Here is a 16,513-nt window from a genome sequence, read left to right as displayed (position 1 = left end):
CTTAAAGTGACATTTAAAGGTTTAATTTAAATTGGTTAACTAGGCAAGTTAGGGTAAAAAAATACAGCTTAAATGGGCTAATAATTTTGACCAATAATTTCAACTAAAAATTATTTTTTATTATTAAAAACTACTTTTATTCTAGCTGAAAAACAACAAATAAGACTTTCTCCAGAAGAAAAAATATTATCAGACATACTGTGAAAATGTCCTTGCTCTGTTAAACATCATTTGAGGGGGGGCTAATAATTCTGATTTCAACTATATATATATATATATATCCATATGATATGTATGCTGGATAAGTTGGTGGTTCACTCCGCTGTTGGGTATGGAGCATAAAACCTGCAAAAACAATAAATAAATAAATATGCAAATAAATAAATTAATAAATACACAAATTCCTGCATAAATAAAACTATACATGAATAAATACACATTAAATAAATAAATGTATATATAAATCTTCCAATGCAGTTTGTTCTAATACACCCATTTATATATCCACAAGTAAAAAGTCAGGAAGATTTCTGACAAATTGTATTATTTAAACATAATAATAATGAAAAATAATAATAAACGCATAAGCCACCTATAATTATTATGATAAAATTATATATATATATATATATATATATATATATATATATATATATATTTATATATATATATATATATATAATTAATTAATAATAATTAATATTATTATTTTATTATTTACTATATAATAAATTATAATAATGATAAATATAATAATTATTATTATTCGAGTATTAGATTTTATATATTATATTTATTATATTATATATTAGATTTTTTATATATTATATTATAATAATATATATTTGTTATTTTATTATTAGTAGTAGTATTATCTAATATATATGTAGATATGTAGATTGTATGCAATTCAATTTAAAAATAATTTAGTTAAGGTCACTAGAACAGGTAAAAAGCTGGAAAGAGTGTTATTCAGCGGTGATCTCCCGCCCCCTGCCGTCTCTCCGCTCCGCACGGGAGAACCGACCGCCGGCCGGCGCTGTTAATGTGTGTTATAACCAAGATGGAGGAGGTTTTGTGATGTTCCCCAGCAGCACTCAGAAGTGATCCTTTTCCCGTCCGTGTCAGATCAGTGCTCAGACACAGAGGCGGAGGACGCCTTTTCCAAATCCTTCTGTCTGTGGGGGAATAAAACAGCAACTTTAGATTTGGATAGTAGTTTTTTTGTGTGTTTTTTCGTCAGCCATGAGCTCGGGGGAAGGGGCCGAGGAGGCGGCTAAGGACGCGGCCGATATAGCGACATTCTTCAAATCTGGTAAGCCCGACAATTCGCCCGAAAGCTCTGATTGAATGGCGCGAGGCTCCGGGACATTGTTCGTGCACTGGGTGGGTGGGGAAGGCTGTCTAGATCATGGAAATTAGCAGTGACTACTGTTGAATATAATGCTTTAAGTGCAAGAATCCACTTCATTGTTGGTCTGATTACCTGCGTTTGGATGAAAATGTGGTTTATTACAGCATAGCTGGAGAAATTTCAGTTGGTTTTGTCGTTAGCATGTGTGAGCCACTGATGCTAGCTGGGGAAATATTTTAGCAGGAATTTTTAAAACAAAAATCACTTTAACTTATAGATTTTTAACAGTTTGCCCCGTAAGAGATAATGCTAAATATAATTGGGTCAATCGTGCAACTTATTGATGAAGAAGAGCCTGTAGCTAGAAATGTAAGGTTGGGCAGAGCTTGTGCAGGCCACGTTATGAATAAATAAGTAAAACCCACACACACACACACACACACAATTTACTTATAAAACCCTTGTGGAAATAATCCATCTTTAGCATTATTATCACAACGGTGTTAACGTTATCTTGATTTGGAGACAGCTTTAAGAAATTAGGTAATTTTTAAAAGTGTCATCTTATCTGTGCTACTTATTGCTGATGTATCACCGATAGCATGTGAATAAAATGTTATTTTCCAGCATAAAAGTCATAGAGTTAATAGTAAATGAGCGATCAGGCGAATGTGAAAATCAAAGGTAGTCAGCAATGTAAACAATGACCTGGCGTGGCACTCTCCAACTCCCTGCTAACTAGCTAGCATGGTGTCTGAGATTGAGGTGGTGAAAGTCTGTTTAATACCTCGGTAATTAAAGTCACGAGGTCGTTAATTATGTAAAACGTAATTGCAGACACGATTGCGACTATTGCTGTTAGATTGAGCTGAGAAATAGGATTAAATGGTATGTCAGATTGACTCGTGTAGCATTTGGTTGCTAACTTAGCAGAGCTATTCCAGAAAGATTGATGGCACATTTTTAAACATATTCAAATAGTTTTAATAAAAGATTAGATGCTTTTATGTTGGTGAAGATGCAATGAGGAAAAACATTGAGGCATGTGTGCCTTAAATATAGGATGACACACATTTGATTGTTTATTGGGATAGCAGGACTTTCATCTGCAAGGCCAGGTTAACCATTTACAGGTCCCATTTTAATGCCTCTGTAGGAAATATTTAGTCCAAGACTAGGTCACGAAGTCCTGTCCTGCTCAAAACAACACCTTAAACCAGTTTAAGCTGGTTTGCAGGTCCTCCAGCCTGTTTCAGCTGGATTCTGCACAGACATTTTGGAGCACCTTCTTGTTGTTTGACTTGACCAATTGAACACCAGCTTGACCAGGCTGTGAGACCATCTAAAATCTGAAGCTTAAAATGGTTATAACATTTGTTTTCACATAGGGTCCACTAGACCAGTGTTTCTCAACCATGTTATTGGAGGACCACCAACACTGCATGTTTTGGATGTCTCCTTTGTCTGTAACACTTATTGCAGGTCTTTCAGTCTCTGCTAATGAGCTGATGATCTGAATAAGGTGTGTTTGGTTATGGAAAATGAGCAGAGTCTGTGGTCCTCCAGGAACGTGGTTGAGAAACACGGCACTAGACAATGGCCTTGTTTAGTTTTTTATCATCATTTCTCCAGATAACTGCTATTCATTCAACATTAAGTATTATCGAAACACACAAGCGTAGTGGTTTTGTTTTGGGTTACATTGTGAAACCACAATCGAAAGTACTGCGTCTTGCTATCTTCACTACGGAAACCTTTTTGGTTGTGTCAGTACCCCCTCAAGAGGCTTTTGGTTTACAGTATTTAGCTTCATTTCAACACAGCCACAAAGTTGCTGAAGACTATCACGTAGTCTCATGATGTTTGTGTTATGTTCCCTATCTGCCTAGTATGCAAGTTAGCCCTGCCTCCAGTTTTTACACTTATTGTAGTCAAGTTAGAACATGCGTCTTCTTACAGACCGTGTTTCTGTCTGTAACTTCACCTCCTTATCCATGTACTCACTAAACACCTTGACCCTGTATTTATCATCTGTCTACATGCCATAGAAATGAATCTTTTTGTCTGCTGTCTCACACAGCAATGATGATGCACACAGGGGCTTTGGGGTGAGCATGATTGAAAATATTTATGAAAATATGAAGGAGCACAGGTGTTTTGACAATTGGGAATGTTTAAGTGTTATGTTAGCATGTTGAAAATATTTTTGCAAACTCCTGTGACATTTGAATATTAAATAAACTGCTGATTGCTGAAAGGAATAAATTACTTTTTAAGGTATATTAAACATGTCTAAAACATCAAAACACTGGCTCCAAAACGTTAAGCAGATTTATCGGAAGAATTTGTACGTTACATGTAATGACATATTTTAGATTTGTCTTGATTATTCTTCAATTTGTCAGATGTAATGACATCATACTGTAAATACATTTTTTTAATTTTCTGGACTACATCTGCATTTTCAATATTGAGGAAATCCTGGTGCCATATATTACACATGTATTTTTAACATGACGTCTTACATCACATTTAGGGTGTTCACACTTCTGTCATGTGTAGATCTATTATTAGAAAAAGTGCCAACAGTGCCATAGAAGCTTTGGTATGCACCAAGCAAGTGAACTGAGACAGATGAATAGATAGATAAGTGTTGGCCAACGTCCAAATGAGCTCTCTGATTTCGTTTGCCTAAAACATACGCCAACAAAATACGAAAAGACGCCACTTTTTTTCGTGCTTACCAGTTGACCGCGTTCCTCTGTATGAACGACTTTTCCAGATTGTCCAGTAGCTCGCTTTGTTCGTCGGCAGATTTGAGATGCAGAGAGGAGTTGACCACAATGACGGGGTTCGAGTCCTGCAAAGAACGGTTCCAGAAAGCGGATAAGACAAAAACAGAAGCTGAAAAACAAAATAAACAAGTAAAATTGAGAATGTTGTAAAATCTGGAACGTGGTGAAAATCAGACAAGGGCTTTTCTTTTTCTGGATTGCTTTTTAAAATTTTGGTTGGGTTTGGGGAAGTGGGTAGGCGGGTCAATCAGTGCTTTTGAAAACACTATTGGTTGGGTTTAGGGAAGGAGGAGGGTGGGTCAGTGGATCGGTCAGTCAAACAGCGGCCTCTGGTGGATTTATGTGAGAACAGCAGCAAAAACTGCAAAAAAATATTAGCTCCTGCAACGTCTTTGGCGCTCTCCAGAAATAGCTGTAAGTTTTGAGAATGAGCCTTGGTTGGGATCTTAATTGGTTCTGTGAGCTTTCTGGTTTTGTTTTGACTACTTTTTAAGTTTTATATTATCTTCACAAGTTCTCAGCTGATAAAAATTCTTCATATCTATGTACATACAATAAGCGCATTTAGTCCAGTGCATTTGGCCCATTTTATAGGCTGTTCACGAGTTCTCAGCTAATTTAAAATACTATTATATATGGACACACAACAAGTTTGAGCATAAAGAAATACCAAAGTGAATGGTAAAGGGATAGTTCATTCAAAAAATTTAGTTTACTAACTGTTTACTCACACTATCTGACCAAAGTCTTGTCGTCAATCCCAGTTGTAGGAGCAACACATAATAACTTGACTTGTTAATCATTTGGAAAAGTGGCAAAAGGTAGTTTTTTCAGATGAATCATCTGTTGAACTGCATCCCAATCATCACAAATACTGCAGAACCCGCACGGACAAGATTCTTACAGAAATAGTACACAGTCTAGTTTGGTGAAGGAAAAGTCATGGTTTAGGGTTACATTCAGTATAGGGCCATGCGAGAGATCTGCTGAGTGGATGATCTCTGGGAGTCCTGGAAGAACACTTTCTTTGCCATTCCAGATGACTTTATTAATAAGTGATTTGAGTCATTGCGATGCAGAGATGTATAGATGCAGTCCTCAATGGGAGTCTTTTTCCACTGCACCATGACTTTATATTCTATACTGTACATTACTTCTGTTAAATGTCAAGATTTTCGTCTTAGCAAAGTCATACCTTACTGTCCTAAGATGCCTTAAGGCATAATCATATTTTGTTTTGGTAAAATAAACATACTATAGAGGCCTTTGCTATTCATATAAGCCAGTTACTATTTGCTGTTCATTAAACTTTAATAAGCAACACAACTTTTATCAGGTAATGTAGATCTTTTGAGAAAACCATTGACTTCTGTTGTAGGAAAAGCTATGAAAATCAATCGCTACAGGTTTTGGGCAAAATATATTTTGTGCTTCACAAAAGAAACAAGCTGTCAAAAGGTTTGATTCAAGTAATGGAGAATTTTCATTTGTGAGTGAACTATCTCTTTACATGAACTTAAAACAGACCCACAATCGTGAACACACCCTAAATGTCCTTGGATGCATTCAAAATCCCAATTTTTCTCGTTCAAAGAGTACTTGCTCATATTGTTCAAGTCATAGTTTCATGTTCTTTCTCTTTCCTGTTTAACTTTTAGTGAACTTGGCATCCTTGTGTGTTAAATTGCCAGTCTGTTGATTTTGATGGTGTCTTTGTCCTTGGCTAATAGGCCCCCTGGTATTTTCTTTTTTTGGGGTCTGGCAGTGGCTTCTCTCTTCTCTTCGTTAACGTCAGATGAATTTTTCTGACACTCAGACGTCATGTGGTTAGCATTGTGGAGTTACATTTTCTGTCGTTGACTGTTACCACCCCATTCACCCCAGTCTCTCTTTCTCCTTTTCTCCTTCTATGTCTCTGTTGTGTCACGGCTCCTTGATTTATCCAGCCTCTCTATCTCTCGCTCTTACTGTCATCGTTTTTTTTTCTGTTTCTCGGTCGCCTCTTCTCTACGTCTCCATGTGTGGTAGGGAAAGGTCGTATTGACCTACATTCGCTGGGTTAGGAATGGTGCACTCGCTGCCCCCTCCGTCTCCTGGCACAGCGCTAGAAGATCCTACTTATTCAACTGCGGAGAGAGAGAGACGCCAAGACAGCTTCCGACAGTAAATCATGGAGGCCAATGCTGGATCATCCTGAGAGAAAATGAGGGACATAGTTAGTGGCAGAGAGGGCAGATGAGCAGCGAAAAAATGAGGATGAGGGGTAAAATATCTCTATGAGAATGAATGTGTGTGCAGGAATGTGCAGTTTTGCTGACAAAGTTGAAGACTGCATTAGTTCTCTTTGGTGCACACTGTCAGTTAAATGAAGTCTCAAGCATGTACATGATTTATTACATTTATTATATGTATTTTTAAAATTTTGATTCCGGCGTTCCCTATGAAATCACTGTTTCGAATTTAAAGGTGTCAGTGTAAATATTAATTCAGTCATTCATTCATTTTCATTCATCTCAGTCCATTATTAGTCAGAGGTCACCACAGTGGAATGAACCGCCAACTATTGCAGCATAGCATACTAAAGCTGCACAATTAATCGTAAAAAGATCGCGATCTCGATTCGACCCCCTAGACAATCTTAATTCAGCATTTCTATGATTCTGTCAATCATATTTTCAAGTTCAGGAGAGAAGCAGTCGTGGCCGCACAAGTCTTCACATCGTTTTTCATACGTTGTTCAGCAACGTGGACACCTCCAAATGGTGTTGACAGAGTCACATGCTGTATTTATAAGTGCAATTCACCTCAAAAATGTAATTTCTGTCTTCATGTAATGTATTTGCGACCGCAAAATAACATGGGACGGGAGCTGACCGTCAGCTGTTACCATAGAGAGGGTGGGCGCGTGCGCCTCTGAATAAAGTCTACTTTAGTGAACAAAACCTCCATAGGCTTTGAATACCTGGTAATAAAGTTGTAAATATCATTCAGTTCGTGGCACAGAGTGATCACTTCCAGCGCAGCTCCCAAACGAACCGCTCTTAGGCTGCGCCCGAAACTGCCTACTACTCACTAGGTACTGCATTTGAATATAAACGTACTACTCGGCCGTTAGAAAAGTACGTTCTATACACTATGAATGTGAAAAGTATGAATGGAATTCGGACGTACTACATCCACCATTTTGACATAGTCACGTGACGTACCTGCGTCAGTTGCGTAGCTTAACTCCCATTCATAAATTCACTCGCGGGGCATAATGGGATAGCGCAGCGTGCATGGGATGCGCACTCCAGAATCTCGCCGGAAGTAGTAAGTCATCCGGGTACTTCTCGCGTACTGTTTTTCAAATTCTATGAATTCGGACACACTACTCGGCTCACATACTGATTTTAGCGTACTGTATAGTATGGAAGTATGCGGTTTCGGACGCAGCCTTAGTCTTAGCAGTGAAAATGAAACCGAAAGCGGACACATTGTTTCCAGATGTAGCTGACTGATTCTAGCCCAAAAAGTATCCAAAACCTGCCGAAATGCAAAAATACCCAACAAGTCTTCTGTATTCATGAAAATCACGCCAGTGACAGATTTTCCATCCAAAGTGGATGAACTTTCAGCCGCAGCCTAGTACTAGGAAACACCCATACATACTCTTATTCAAACACACGTACATTAAGGCCAATTTAGTTTGTCCAATTCACCTATAGCGCATGTCTTTGAACAGTGAAGGAAACACACGTCAACACTGGGAGAACAATGCCAATTGGCCCAGCTGGGACTCGAACCAGCCACCATCCTGCTCTGAGATGACAGTGCTAACCACTGAGCAACCGTGCACCATGCTGCCCTGTAATGACTAATTTATTAAGGTTTTCCAACATATATATATATATATATCTGCCCAGGGCTCGAAATGAACGTTTCTGCTTGGTAGCACCGGTGCTCCTAACTTTAAAAATGTAGGCGCATCAGCCAAAATTTAGTCGCAGCCACCAAATATAAGCACCGGTACTTTTCATGAGTAGCGATATTAGTTTACTCAGTGCAAGCCCGTTTGAGATGGTGTACATGGTGTTAAATTTGACATATAGCTGCCACTTGCACGACGGACAGCATCTGGCGATTATATGAAGGATTAAACTGAAGCTCACGTGCTAGATGTGGCAAACAGTTACCTGAAAACTCCATCCCACAGACTTTTCATAGCGGACTTGAAGCCAACGGAAGTCATTTGTCCACTCTTTGAAAAGTGTAGATGGTGGATTAACATTCAGCACATTGTCACTACTAAGATGTGTCATTATTTGTGACTTTAGATGCCATGGTTTCTCAAACAAAATCTGTCAGTGTTATCTTCATTCTCATCTTCAGCGCTTTAGTTTTTCGCGGTAGTAGCTCTCTCTGTCATCCCAAGCCATTGACTGAGTGATTGACAGCTGATATTTCAGTGCTAGAGCAGTGGGCCAATAAGAAGAGCGCGAAGGCGGGGCAAGCATTACAGACATGGCTTTGTTTACTGCAGCAAGTTGACATGACAACTGTTTTAAACCATTCCTGAGCGCTGCGTTGCACATTTCAAGTGCAGATGCATTCTGCGTGAATGTCTCGCGAATCCGCACATGTGGTAAACATTTCGCAATAAAAACTGGTCGCACACAACAATTTTATACACTCGCACAAATGCTCCCAAATATATCTTGAGGTCGCATAGACAAAATTTCGGGCGCATATGCGACCAAAATGATCGCAATATCAAGCCCTGCTGCCAATCAACCATTGTTGTCATCTGCTTGATGTGTGGTGCTTTATTTTGTTTTACAGCTATGCTCTGTGCTAGTTGAAAAAGAAAACAGGTCACCATGTAATGTATGCATTATGCAATGCAACCCTTTTGCAACAGGGCATCGGTCAATAATAACAGTTTCATACAACACCTAAAGCCTGGAACATTCTATGTAAAAGTCAACTATGTTGTTGCTAGGGCTGCACAATGCATCATTTCAGAATTCATTTCAGATATCAAATATGCACTCATTGTTTGATGTTTGCAGACTGATATTTTCTTAAATTACTATTCTTTTTATGTTTAGTCATGAACACACTTGTTCAAGTGTCCAAGCGTAAAAGCGCAATTTTTTCAATAAACACCTCATGCCTCATTTTTGTCTTGACTCGTCTCGTCAAAACCTTCTCCACCAATCAGATTGCCACTTTTGTTTACGTGCACTGAGCTGCTTAAGTTACAGTAAACAGCACTTGGAGGCGCTCAAGCTCAAAACTGTCAATGTGAGCGCACATTAAAGAAGATCCCCAGAGGCGATATGAGGATTCAATTCAGCTTTATTTGTATAGCGCTTATACAATGTAGATTGTGTCAAAGCAGCTTCACATAAAAATGGTCATAGTAACTGGAACAGTGTAGTTCAGTTTTTAGTGTTTAAGTTCAGTTCAGTTTAGCTCAGTTCAGTGATATTTAATTATTACTGAGAGTTCAAACACTGAAGAGCCAATTCATCGATGCGTAGCTCTACCAATCCTGAACCATGCGAGCCAGTTGTGACAGCGGAGAGGGAAAAAAAACTTCACCTGATAGGAGTGAAGAAAAAAAAACCTTGAGAGAAACAGACTCAGTTGGGCACGACCATTTTAATATCTCCGCTGGCCAAAATTCTTGTGCAGAGCTTCAGTCACCAGGGATGTGGCTAGATCGGATACGTTTGCGGCCGGAAGTTAACAACAAATTAATTTCTATTATTTATTAAATTTCCCATTTATTGTTTTTTATTAACGTCTACCCCCACCCCAACCCTAAACCCAACTGTCACAGTAACGTAAACACAGTATTTGTACCGAGTATTATTTATGTTATCTATTAAATTACCCAATAAATTATATTTTTTAACTCTTACTCCCACCCCAACCGTAAACCCAACCGTCAGAGTACTGTAAAATGATTAATTGTTGTTATACAGTGTCATAAAAAATGCTGCTATATTATTGTGCATATTGCATTTCCGGCCTGCTGCATGTCCGATCTAGACGTTACCGCGATATGAACGTGGAGCTGCTTTTTGCACCGGTTAATAATCATTTCTTCATCGCTAGAGCTGGAGCTGCTACTTGAACCATCCATGCTTGTTCGAATCCATAGATATATACACTAGATATCGCATAGGGACCCTGAGCATGCGTCAATAGCGCCGCCACATTGGTACAGTGCTCCCAGGACAAATGTCATTCAACTGCACTAGCCAAGACGAAGCAAACAAAGCATAAAGGCAGGACATTTCATTGTTAATATTGTTTTTTCTGTTTTTGTATGTTATTACTTTTGTGCTAATCAGGTAACGTTATTGATGATAATACAGTCACTTACTGCATTCACCATACCGCAAAGCAGCTCCAACTCGCACTAAACACTCGGCTTATGCTAGTTTTGTTGAATAAAATCAGCAAACAATGCAAAAGAAATATGACAATGAGATGCTGCGCTGCCATAAACTTGTATTATTGTCGGCTAACGTTAGTGAAAGAGTCGTTCAGGGGATTCATTCACAAACGAATCGCTCCATCGCAGTATGAGAAGTGAAAGCAGGAGAGGAGGTGTGTTTCAGGACATGATTAGATCAAATTTAACAGGGAGGGTGAATAGTACATTTCTGTACACTCAAACACAAGCTTTTTGTCAGGAATGCCCGTGCGGTCACTGATCCATCAATGTAGAAAAGTGATGTAAAATTATAATTATCGTAATTAGAAAAAAAATTACATGCTAACATCCAGGAAAACTCCCGATTATAGATATATGTGTATATGTGCATATCTCTGGCATTGGATGGCCACAGTCCTTCACTGTACCTTGGTCCCGGATTGATTTCAAAGGAGCGCTACCCTGTACCAAGATGGCGGCGCTGTTGACGCATTCCGTCCAATAGACAACAATAGGCCAGGTGACATCTAATATATATATCTATGGTTTGAATCGCCAGTAACTTTAACAACAAGCGTGTCTGTGTTTTTCTTCTGTGTTACAAGCGGGGGTCAGAAGCTTATAATCGTGTAGCGCCATCTAACGTCAAGGAGTGATTTTGCATACTTTTCTGCTCGACTCTGCATCTGCATCTCGGTGTGATTTCAAGCCATGTGTTACTTTTACAGCTATTATCACAACAACCCATAACTGCTGTGAATTATTACTGGATCATTCCCTGTAATTGTAAGGAATCATGCATAAAAGGAAAGCATTGTTGTTTGAATACAATAGTGCAGAAGTCCTGCTTCCCCTTTTGAAAACAACCATGTCAAAGACATGTTTGTGTATTACAGCGTCCCTTGAAATGCACACCTGAATGCTATTTCTGTTTAAAAAGCCCCTTGACACGCGGCCCAGTTCATTCATTACAGTATGTAGGGGCACTGCCTGAACCATCAAAGACATCAAACGCTCATCGAGACCCGAGCTGACCTCCTTTTCCTAGTTTATTGTTCTTTAATAATCCAGATCTCCATGAATTAGGATTTGTGCGATATTCACAAAGAGAGATAGTTTTGGGGATATTTATTTTTTCAATTTGAACTTACCTAAAAAATCTTCTATATAGCATGAAATTAAGTAGTTCAAGTCCAACCTGCTGTCACATGATCTACCAGCATCAGTTGCATTGCTTCACTGCCATTTAGAAGTCGTCTTATGTGGTCTCATACACTCAGAAAACCTGCTGTTTGTTCAAGCTACTTATTAAAAATGAGCTGAATCAACACAATTCTTGAGTTTATTTTAAGAACAACTTATTTGTTTTATGTTCAACCCACTTTAATTTGGTAAAAACGAATAAGTTAACTCTTTCATGTTGTCCCATCACAAATTGATTGTGTGGGAACCCTGCATTTTTTACAGTGTAGGGTATTAAGTGTCAATTGCATGTACACTTCTGAATCTTGGTGTAGTAGATCATCTGGGTATGTTTTGGCTGTACTATTTAAAACCATACGCTGTAGTGGGAAAGTAGTCGATTCAATTCAAATGATCTATGACTCAAATGATTTGTTCAGAAATGGATTTATTCAGAAATGAGATGAACAATGATGCACAATTTTTCCTATTTCAGAGAAGTTAGGAACCTTTGCGTGGGCAAACTAAAAGAAAAGTCATTTTATTTAAAATATAACTTGGTTGGGGATTAACTTCCTATTTTCGGAACTGCTCATAATTGGGAAAATGACACTTTTAATTGTAGTATTAAACACCTCTGGGTTCATACAGTCCTGAAAAACCTGGAAAGTCCTGAAATTTTGAAAAGGCATTTTCCAGGCCTGGAAAAATGTTTTTAAAAGCAAATAAACCCAAACTTAAAAGTCATAAATGTTTGTTTAACAATTATCATAAATAATTCAAGCACCTAAGTATATTTACAAATGTGTACAATAAAGAAAACACAGAGGGTAGCACCCATTTCTTACCTAATCTTTTAACAGAGAATCCTCTACGTGCATGTGATATGCATGTCACATGACCCTTTACTTTCACTTCCAATTTAATAGATTTAAGCAGCTTAGTTTGGACATTTTAGAACAGATGTTCAACTTAAAACAATGAAGCGAACTAGAAAACAGGTTTATACACACAAGTGTCACACACAAGACAAACAACAGTCACAAGAGTCTAAGGATTTCCCCCAGTCTGGTGCAAGACTGCGAGTTGTCACTGGAACACTTAAATGACCCCCATCTTTTCTTTACTGGACAACTCGTGAAAACTCTTCGAGCCAATTGGAGTGCCTATCATAGGAAATACTGATAAATTATTAATAGGAATATTAAAGGAAATGCTATGAAACAATCCTCTGTTAAACATCATTTGAGAAATATATATAAATTTTTATTACAATTATGACCAAAATAATCGTGATTATATTTTTTCCCATAATCGAGCAGCCCTAACTCAACGACAATATTGCATATTTTCCCAGGATCGTGCAGCTCTAAATCTGCATAGCTTTGAGTCCTGCGCAAGAGTTATGTTATGAAGTTTTTGCTATTGTCACGTTGGCCTAGTTTTTCAGTCAGCCGGCAGCTCCAGCACAAGACCCTCCGGATTCATCCCAAAGCCTGGTGTCAACTCGTTCTCTGTTTTCAGTTTACTCCGTACAGCCTGCCCTACACATTCCCTTGTTGAAGCTGGGTTGATTTTGCGTATCACAGAACGATGTGCTCCTCTCATCTTGTTATTGTGATGTTCTTCAAGCGTCCTTCCCCTGATATAATGCTTAATTCGAGAAGATTGTGTTCTTCACAAATTTTCCAATTGCTCCTCAGGGACTGGAACATTGTGCATGGTCCATCGCTCTCCCTCTTGATCCGACATTAAGGTCCTTCCTCACCAAAGAAGTTTGCAATACCCAGAGGAATTTTTTTCAGCATGCTCGTTAATCTCAATGCACGCTGCTTAATTGCTGTATATATGACCTATTGACCTTATTCTTCACCTACTAGCGGCAGCAACCAGTGGATCCTTTTTGGATTTGTGAGTTTTAGACGTTAAAAACCGATCTTTATACTGCTTGATGTTGCAAACTGATATTTTCTTCTTATAATATTCCTTTTTTATTTATGGTTATGAAAACACTTGTTTGTAGAGCGAGTAGTTTGACTGTTTTCTGCTGTTTATCATTCATAGTCATTTCTGCCATAGGCAACTTAATCAGAAGTTTTGAAACAATTGCATAAACAAGCGCACTTTCACATTCTAATACAATGTCAAAAGAGGATGTTGTTTAAAATATGTGGTTTTCTTCGCTAACCAGCTCAATCTTGACCCTCTGATTTAAATTATCATTGGGTAAATTCAATAGATGCTACGCTATCCCATGATCTACTTTGAGAGAATTCATGAATGGGAGTAAAGCGATGTGCGTTAGATCATGTGATCATGATATAATGGCGAATATAGAATGCCCGAGTTGCATTCATACTACTCAAATTCATACTGTAATGAAGTTACTTTTCTAACAGTCAAGTTGTTAATTCAAGTTCAAATGCAGTACGCAGCCACTGTGTAAATAATTCGCTATTTACAGCTAATTGTACAAGGAACAATGTTTTAGGGGTGCTCGATTTTGGGAAAAATAATAATCACGATTATTTTGGTCATAATTGTAATCACGATTACTCAAAACGATTATTGTTAAAGTCAAAATTATTAGCACTCCTGAGAATTTTTTTAAAATAAACATTTCCCAAATGATGTTTAACAGAGCAAGGAATTTTACAGTATTTCCTCTAATATTTTTTCTTCTGGAGAAAGGCTTTTTTTTTTTTTGGCTAGAATAAAAGCAGGTTTAAATATTTTGAAACCCATTTTAAAGTCTATAATTTTAGCCCCCTTAAGCAATATATTTTTTGTTTGTCTGCAGAAGAAACTACTGTTATACAATGAACTGCCTAATAACACTAATTAAGCCTTTAAATCACACTTTGAATCTGAATGCTTGTATTTTTAAAAATATCTAGTCAAATATTGTGTGCTGTCATCATGAAAAAGATAAAATAAATCAGTTAATAGAAATGAGTTATTAAAACTATTACGTTTAGAAATCTTCTTTCCATTAAACAGAAATTGGGGGTGGGGGGGAAGGGTTGCTAATATGACTTCAACTGTATATATACAATTATTTTCCACCCTGCAAAGGAAAGCTAAATAAAATACAATAGAATAAAAATATGAAACAAACTGCTTTAATCATCTTTACTGTAAGAAAAACATTTTAGCTACAAAAGTCCTTCAGTCAAGAGCAGCGAGGCATGTTCCCCTTTTGTTGTTTGACTAATAATCACAAAAACAGGTGGCAGAAGGATTATCGTGCGCTATCTTTTTAATGGTTTCTCTTTCGCGTTTCTTTTGATTCTCAACTTGTTTGTTCATTACAAAAATGAGGGTTAATATGAATAATCGCTAAACACCGCGTTTTTTTGACACCTATTTGACCATTAAAGCGCTCACGTTAAGATGACTTTAGATGTGTGCGCACTCCTCGTCTCAGTGTGCGAGTGAGACCGAATGCTGACCGCATGCTTCTGTTCTGTATGTGCGCGGCACACAGAATCATGCGGTCTTTCATGCTTTTAAGAGCAACACGTGTACAACTGGAAAGGGGTGGTAAATGATGCAATAATCGTTTATTTTGATTAATGGTTTTTCATAATCGTTAGAAGGCAAAATCGAAATCGGATGTTTCGATTAATTGCACAGCCCTACAATGTTTCTTTAAATTATTTCAATCAATCAGGTTTCAACTAAATTTTTAAAGTGATACAATGGTTAACTTAATATTTTTAGTCAGATTGATTGATGTGAGTTGAAATAACTAGAGAAAGTTATTTGATTGAACAAAAGAATTAAAGGCAGCAATAATTTATTATACTATGTTCTAAAAAACATGATTTTAAAACTGAGGCACATCCTTAACCATCCTTTTCATTTAGTGTTACACCCCTGCACTGTTGTAATTAATGTAAGTTGGTTTTGGACAAGTGTTTGCTAACTGACAGTGACAAATTAGTGACTTGCATTGGAAATTGCTACAAGGTGAGGATGTGTCTGGGGTAATCTAACATGATAGGCAAAACATTCATAAACTGTAGGTTATTTATAGATGGGCTGTTGTAAAAATAATCAAGTGAGACCTTTCTACATTCCGCTAAACGTGGCGTTAATTTATAATCTAAAAAAGGAGTGATTTTGGGAAGGAGTGACTACGTGTTGACCTGCATAATAATGCCAGTGAGTTTTCCTCATCTTTCGCTGCTGTTCTCTTGGGCCTTGTTTTAAAGTGATGCTATAATGAGCGCTAATATAACAGCAGACACTTGATCTCAAAGCTCGACTCTCATTTGGGGGAAGTTTGTGAGGGCCTGATTGGAGACATGAATGAATCATGTGGAAAGCTTTCATAAAATCCATAGACTTGAGTACGTGCTCATCATTTAAACATAAGGTGGGATCCTGTCTTTGAGAATGTGTGGTTAAATGGCACTAACTGCAATATTATGTTGCTTTCCGATGTTCAGTTACAGTTGTATTAGTAGTGGTGTAATGGATCACAAATCTCTCTGTTCGGATCATACTACGGTTTTCGAGTCATGGATTGGACTATTTTTCAGATCAGCAAGAAATGGAGGAGATAAATGTCACATGGTGGCTTAGGCCCCGTTTACACTAATGCGTTTTAGTTTGAAAATGCCTACGTTTTGCTACGGTTACGCCATCTGTCCACACTACACTGGAGTTTTCGAGCACCGAAAACGGAGCATTTTGGAAACAATGGAGAGACCGTTTTCATCCTAAAAGGCTGCTGCTCCGACTCTG

At 37.8% G+C, this 16,513-nt stretch overlaps 1 protein-coding gene across 13 annotated transcripts in view; it reads left to right on the top strand.

Annotated features, from left to right (window-relative positions):
- Positions 1-1,044: 1,044 nt before the first annotated feature.
- Positions 1,045-16,513, top strand: part of trioa (trio Rho guanine nucleotide exchange factor a) — a 784,286-nt gene continuing 768,817 nt past the window's right edge. For all 13 annotated transcript variants that reach the window (XR_012394606.1, XR_012394601.1, XR_012394600.1 and 10 more), the window contains exon 1: positions 1,045-1,315. Coding sequence is in view for 4 of the 13 variants with exons in the window: in XM_073930886.1 (XP_073786987.1) it covers positions 1,246-1,315 (70 nt within the window). In the remaining 9 variants the exon portion in view is untranslated. The remainder of the gene's footprint in view (positions 1,316-16,513) is intronic.

This window comes from Danio rerio, chromosome 19, assembly GCF_049306965.1.
Source record: "Danio rerio strain Tuebingen ecotype United States chromosome 19, GRCz12tu, whole genome shotgun sequence".
In the NCBI taxonomy this organism is placed as follows: domain Eukaryota; kingdom Metazoa; phylum Chordata; class Actinopteri; order Cypriniformes; family Danionidae; genus Danio; species Danio rerio.
Note: the sequence above shows the minus strand (reverse complement) of the source record. Positions and strands in the feature narration are given on the sequence as shown.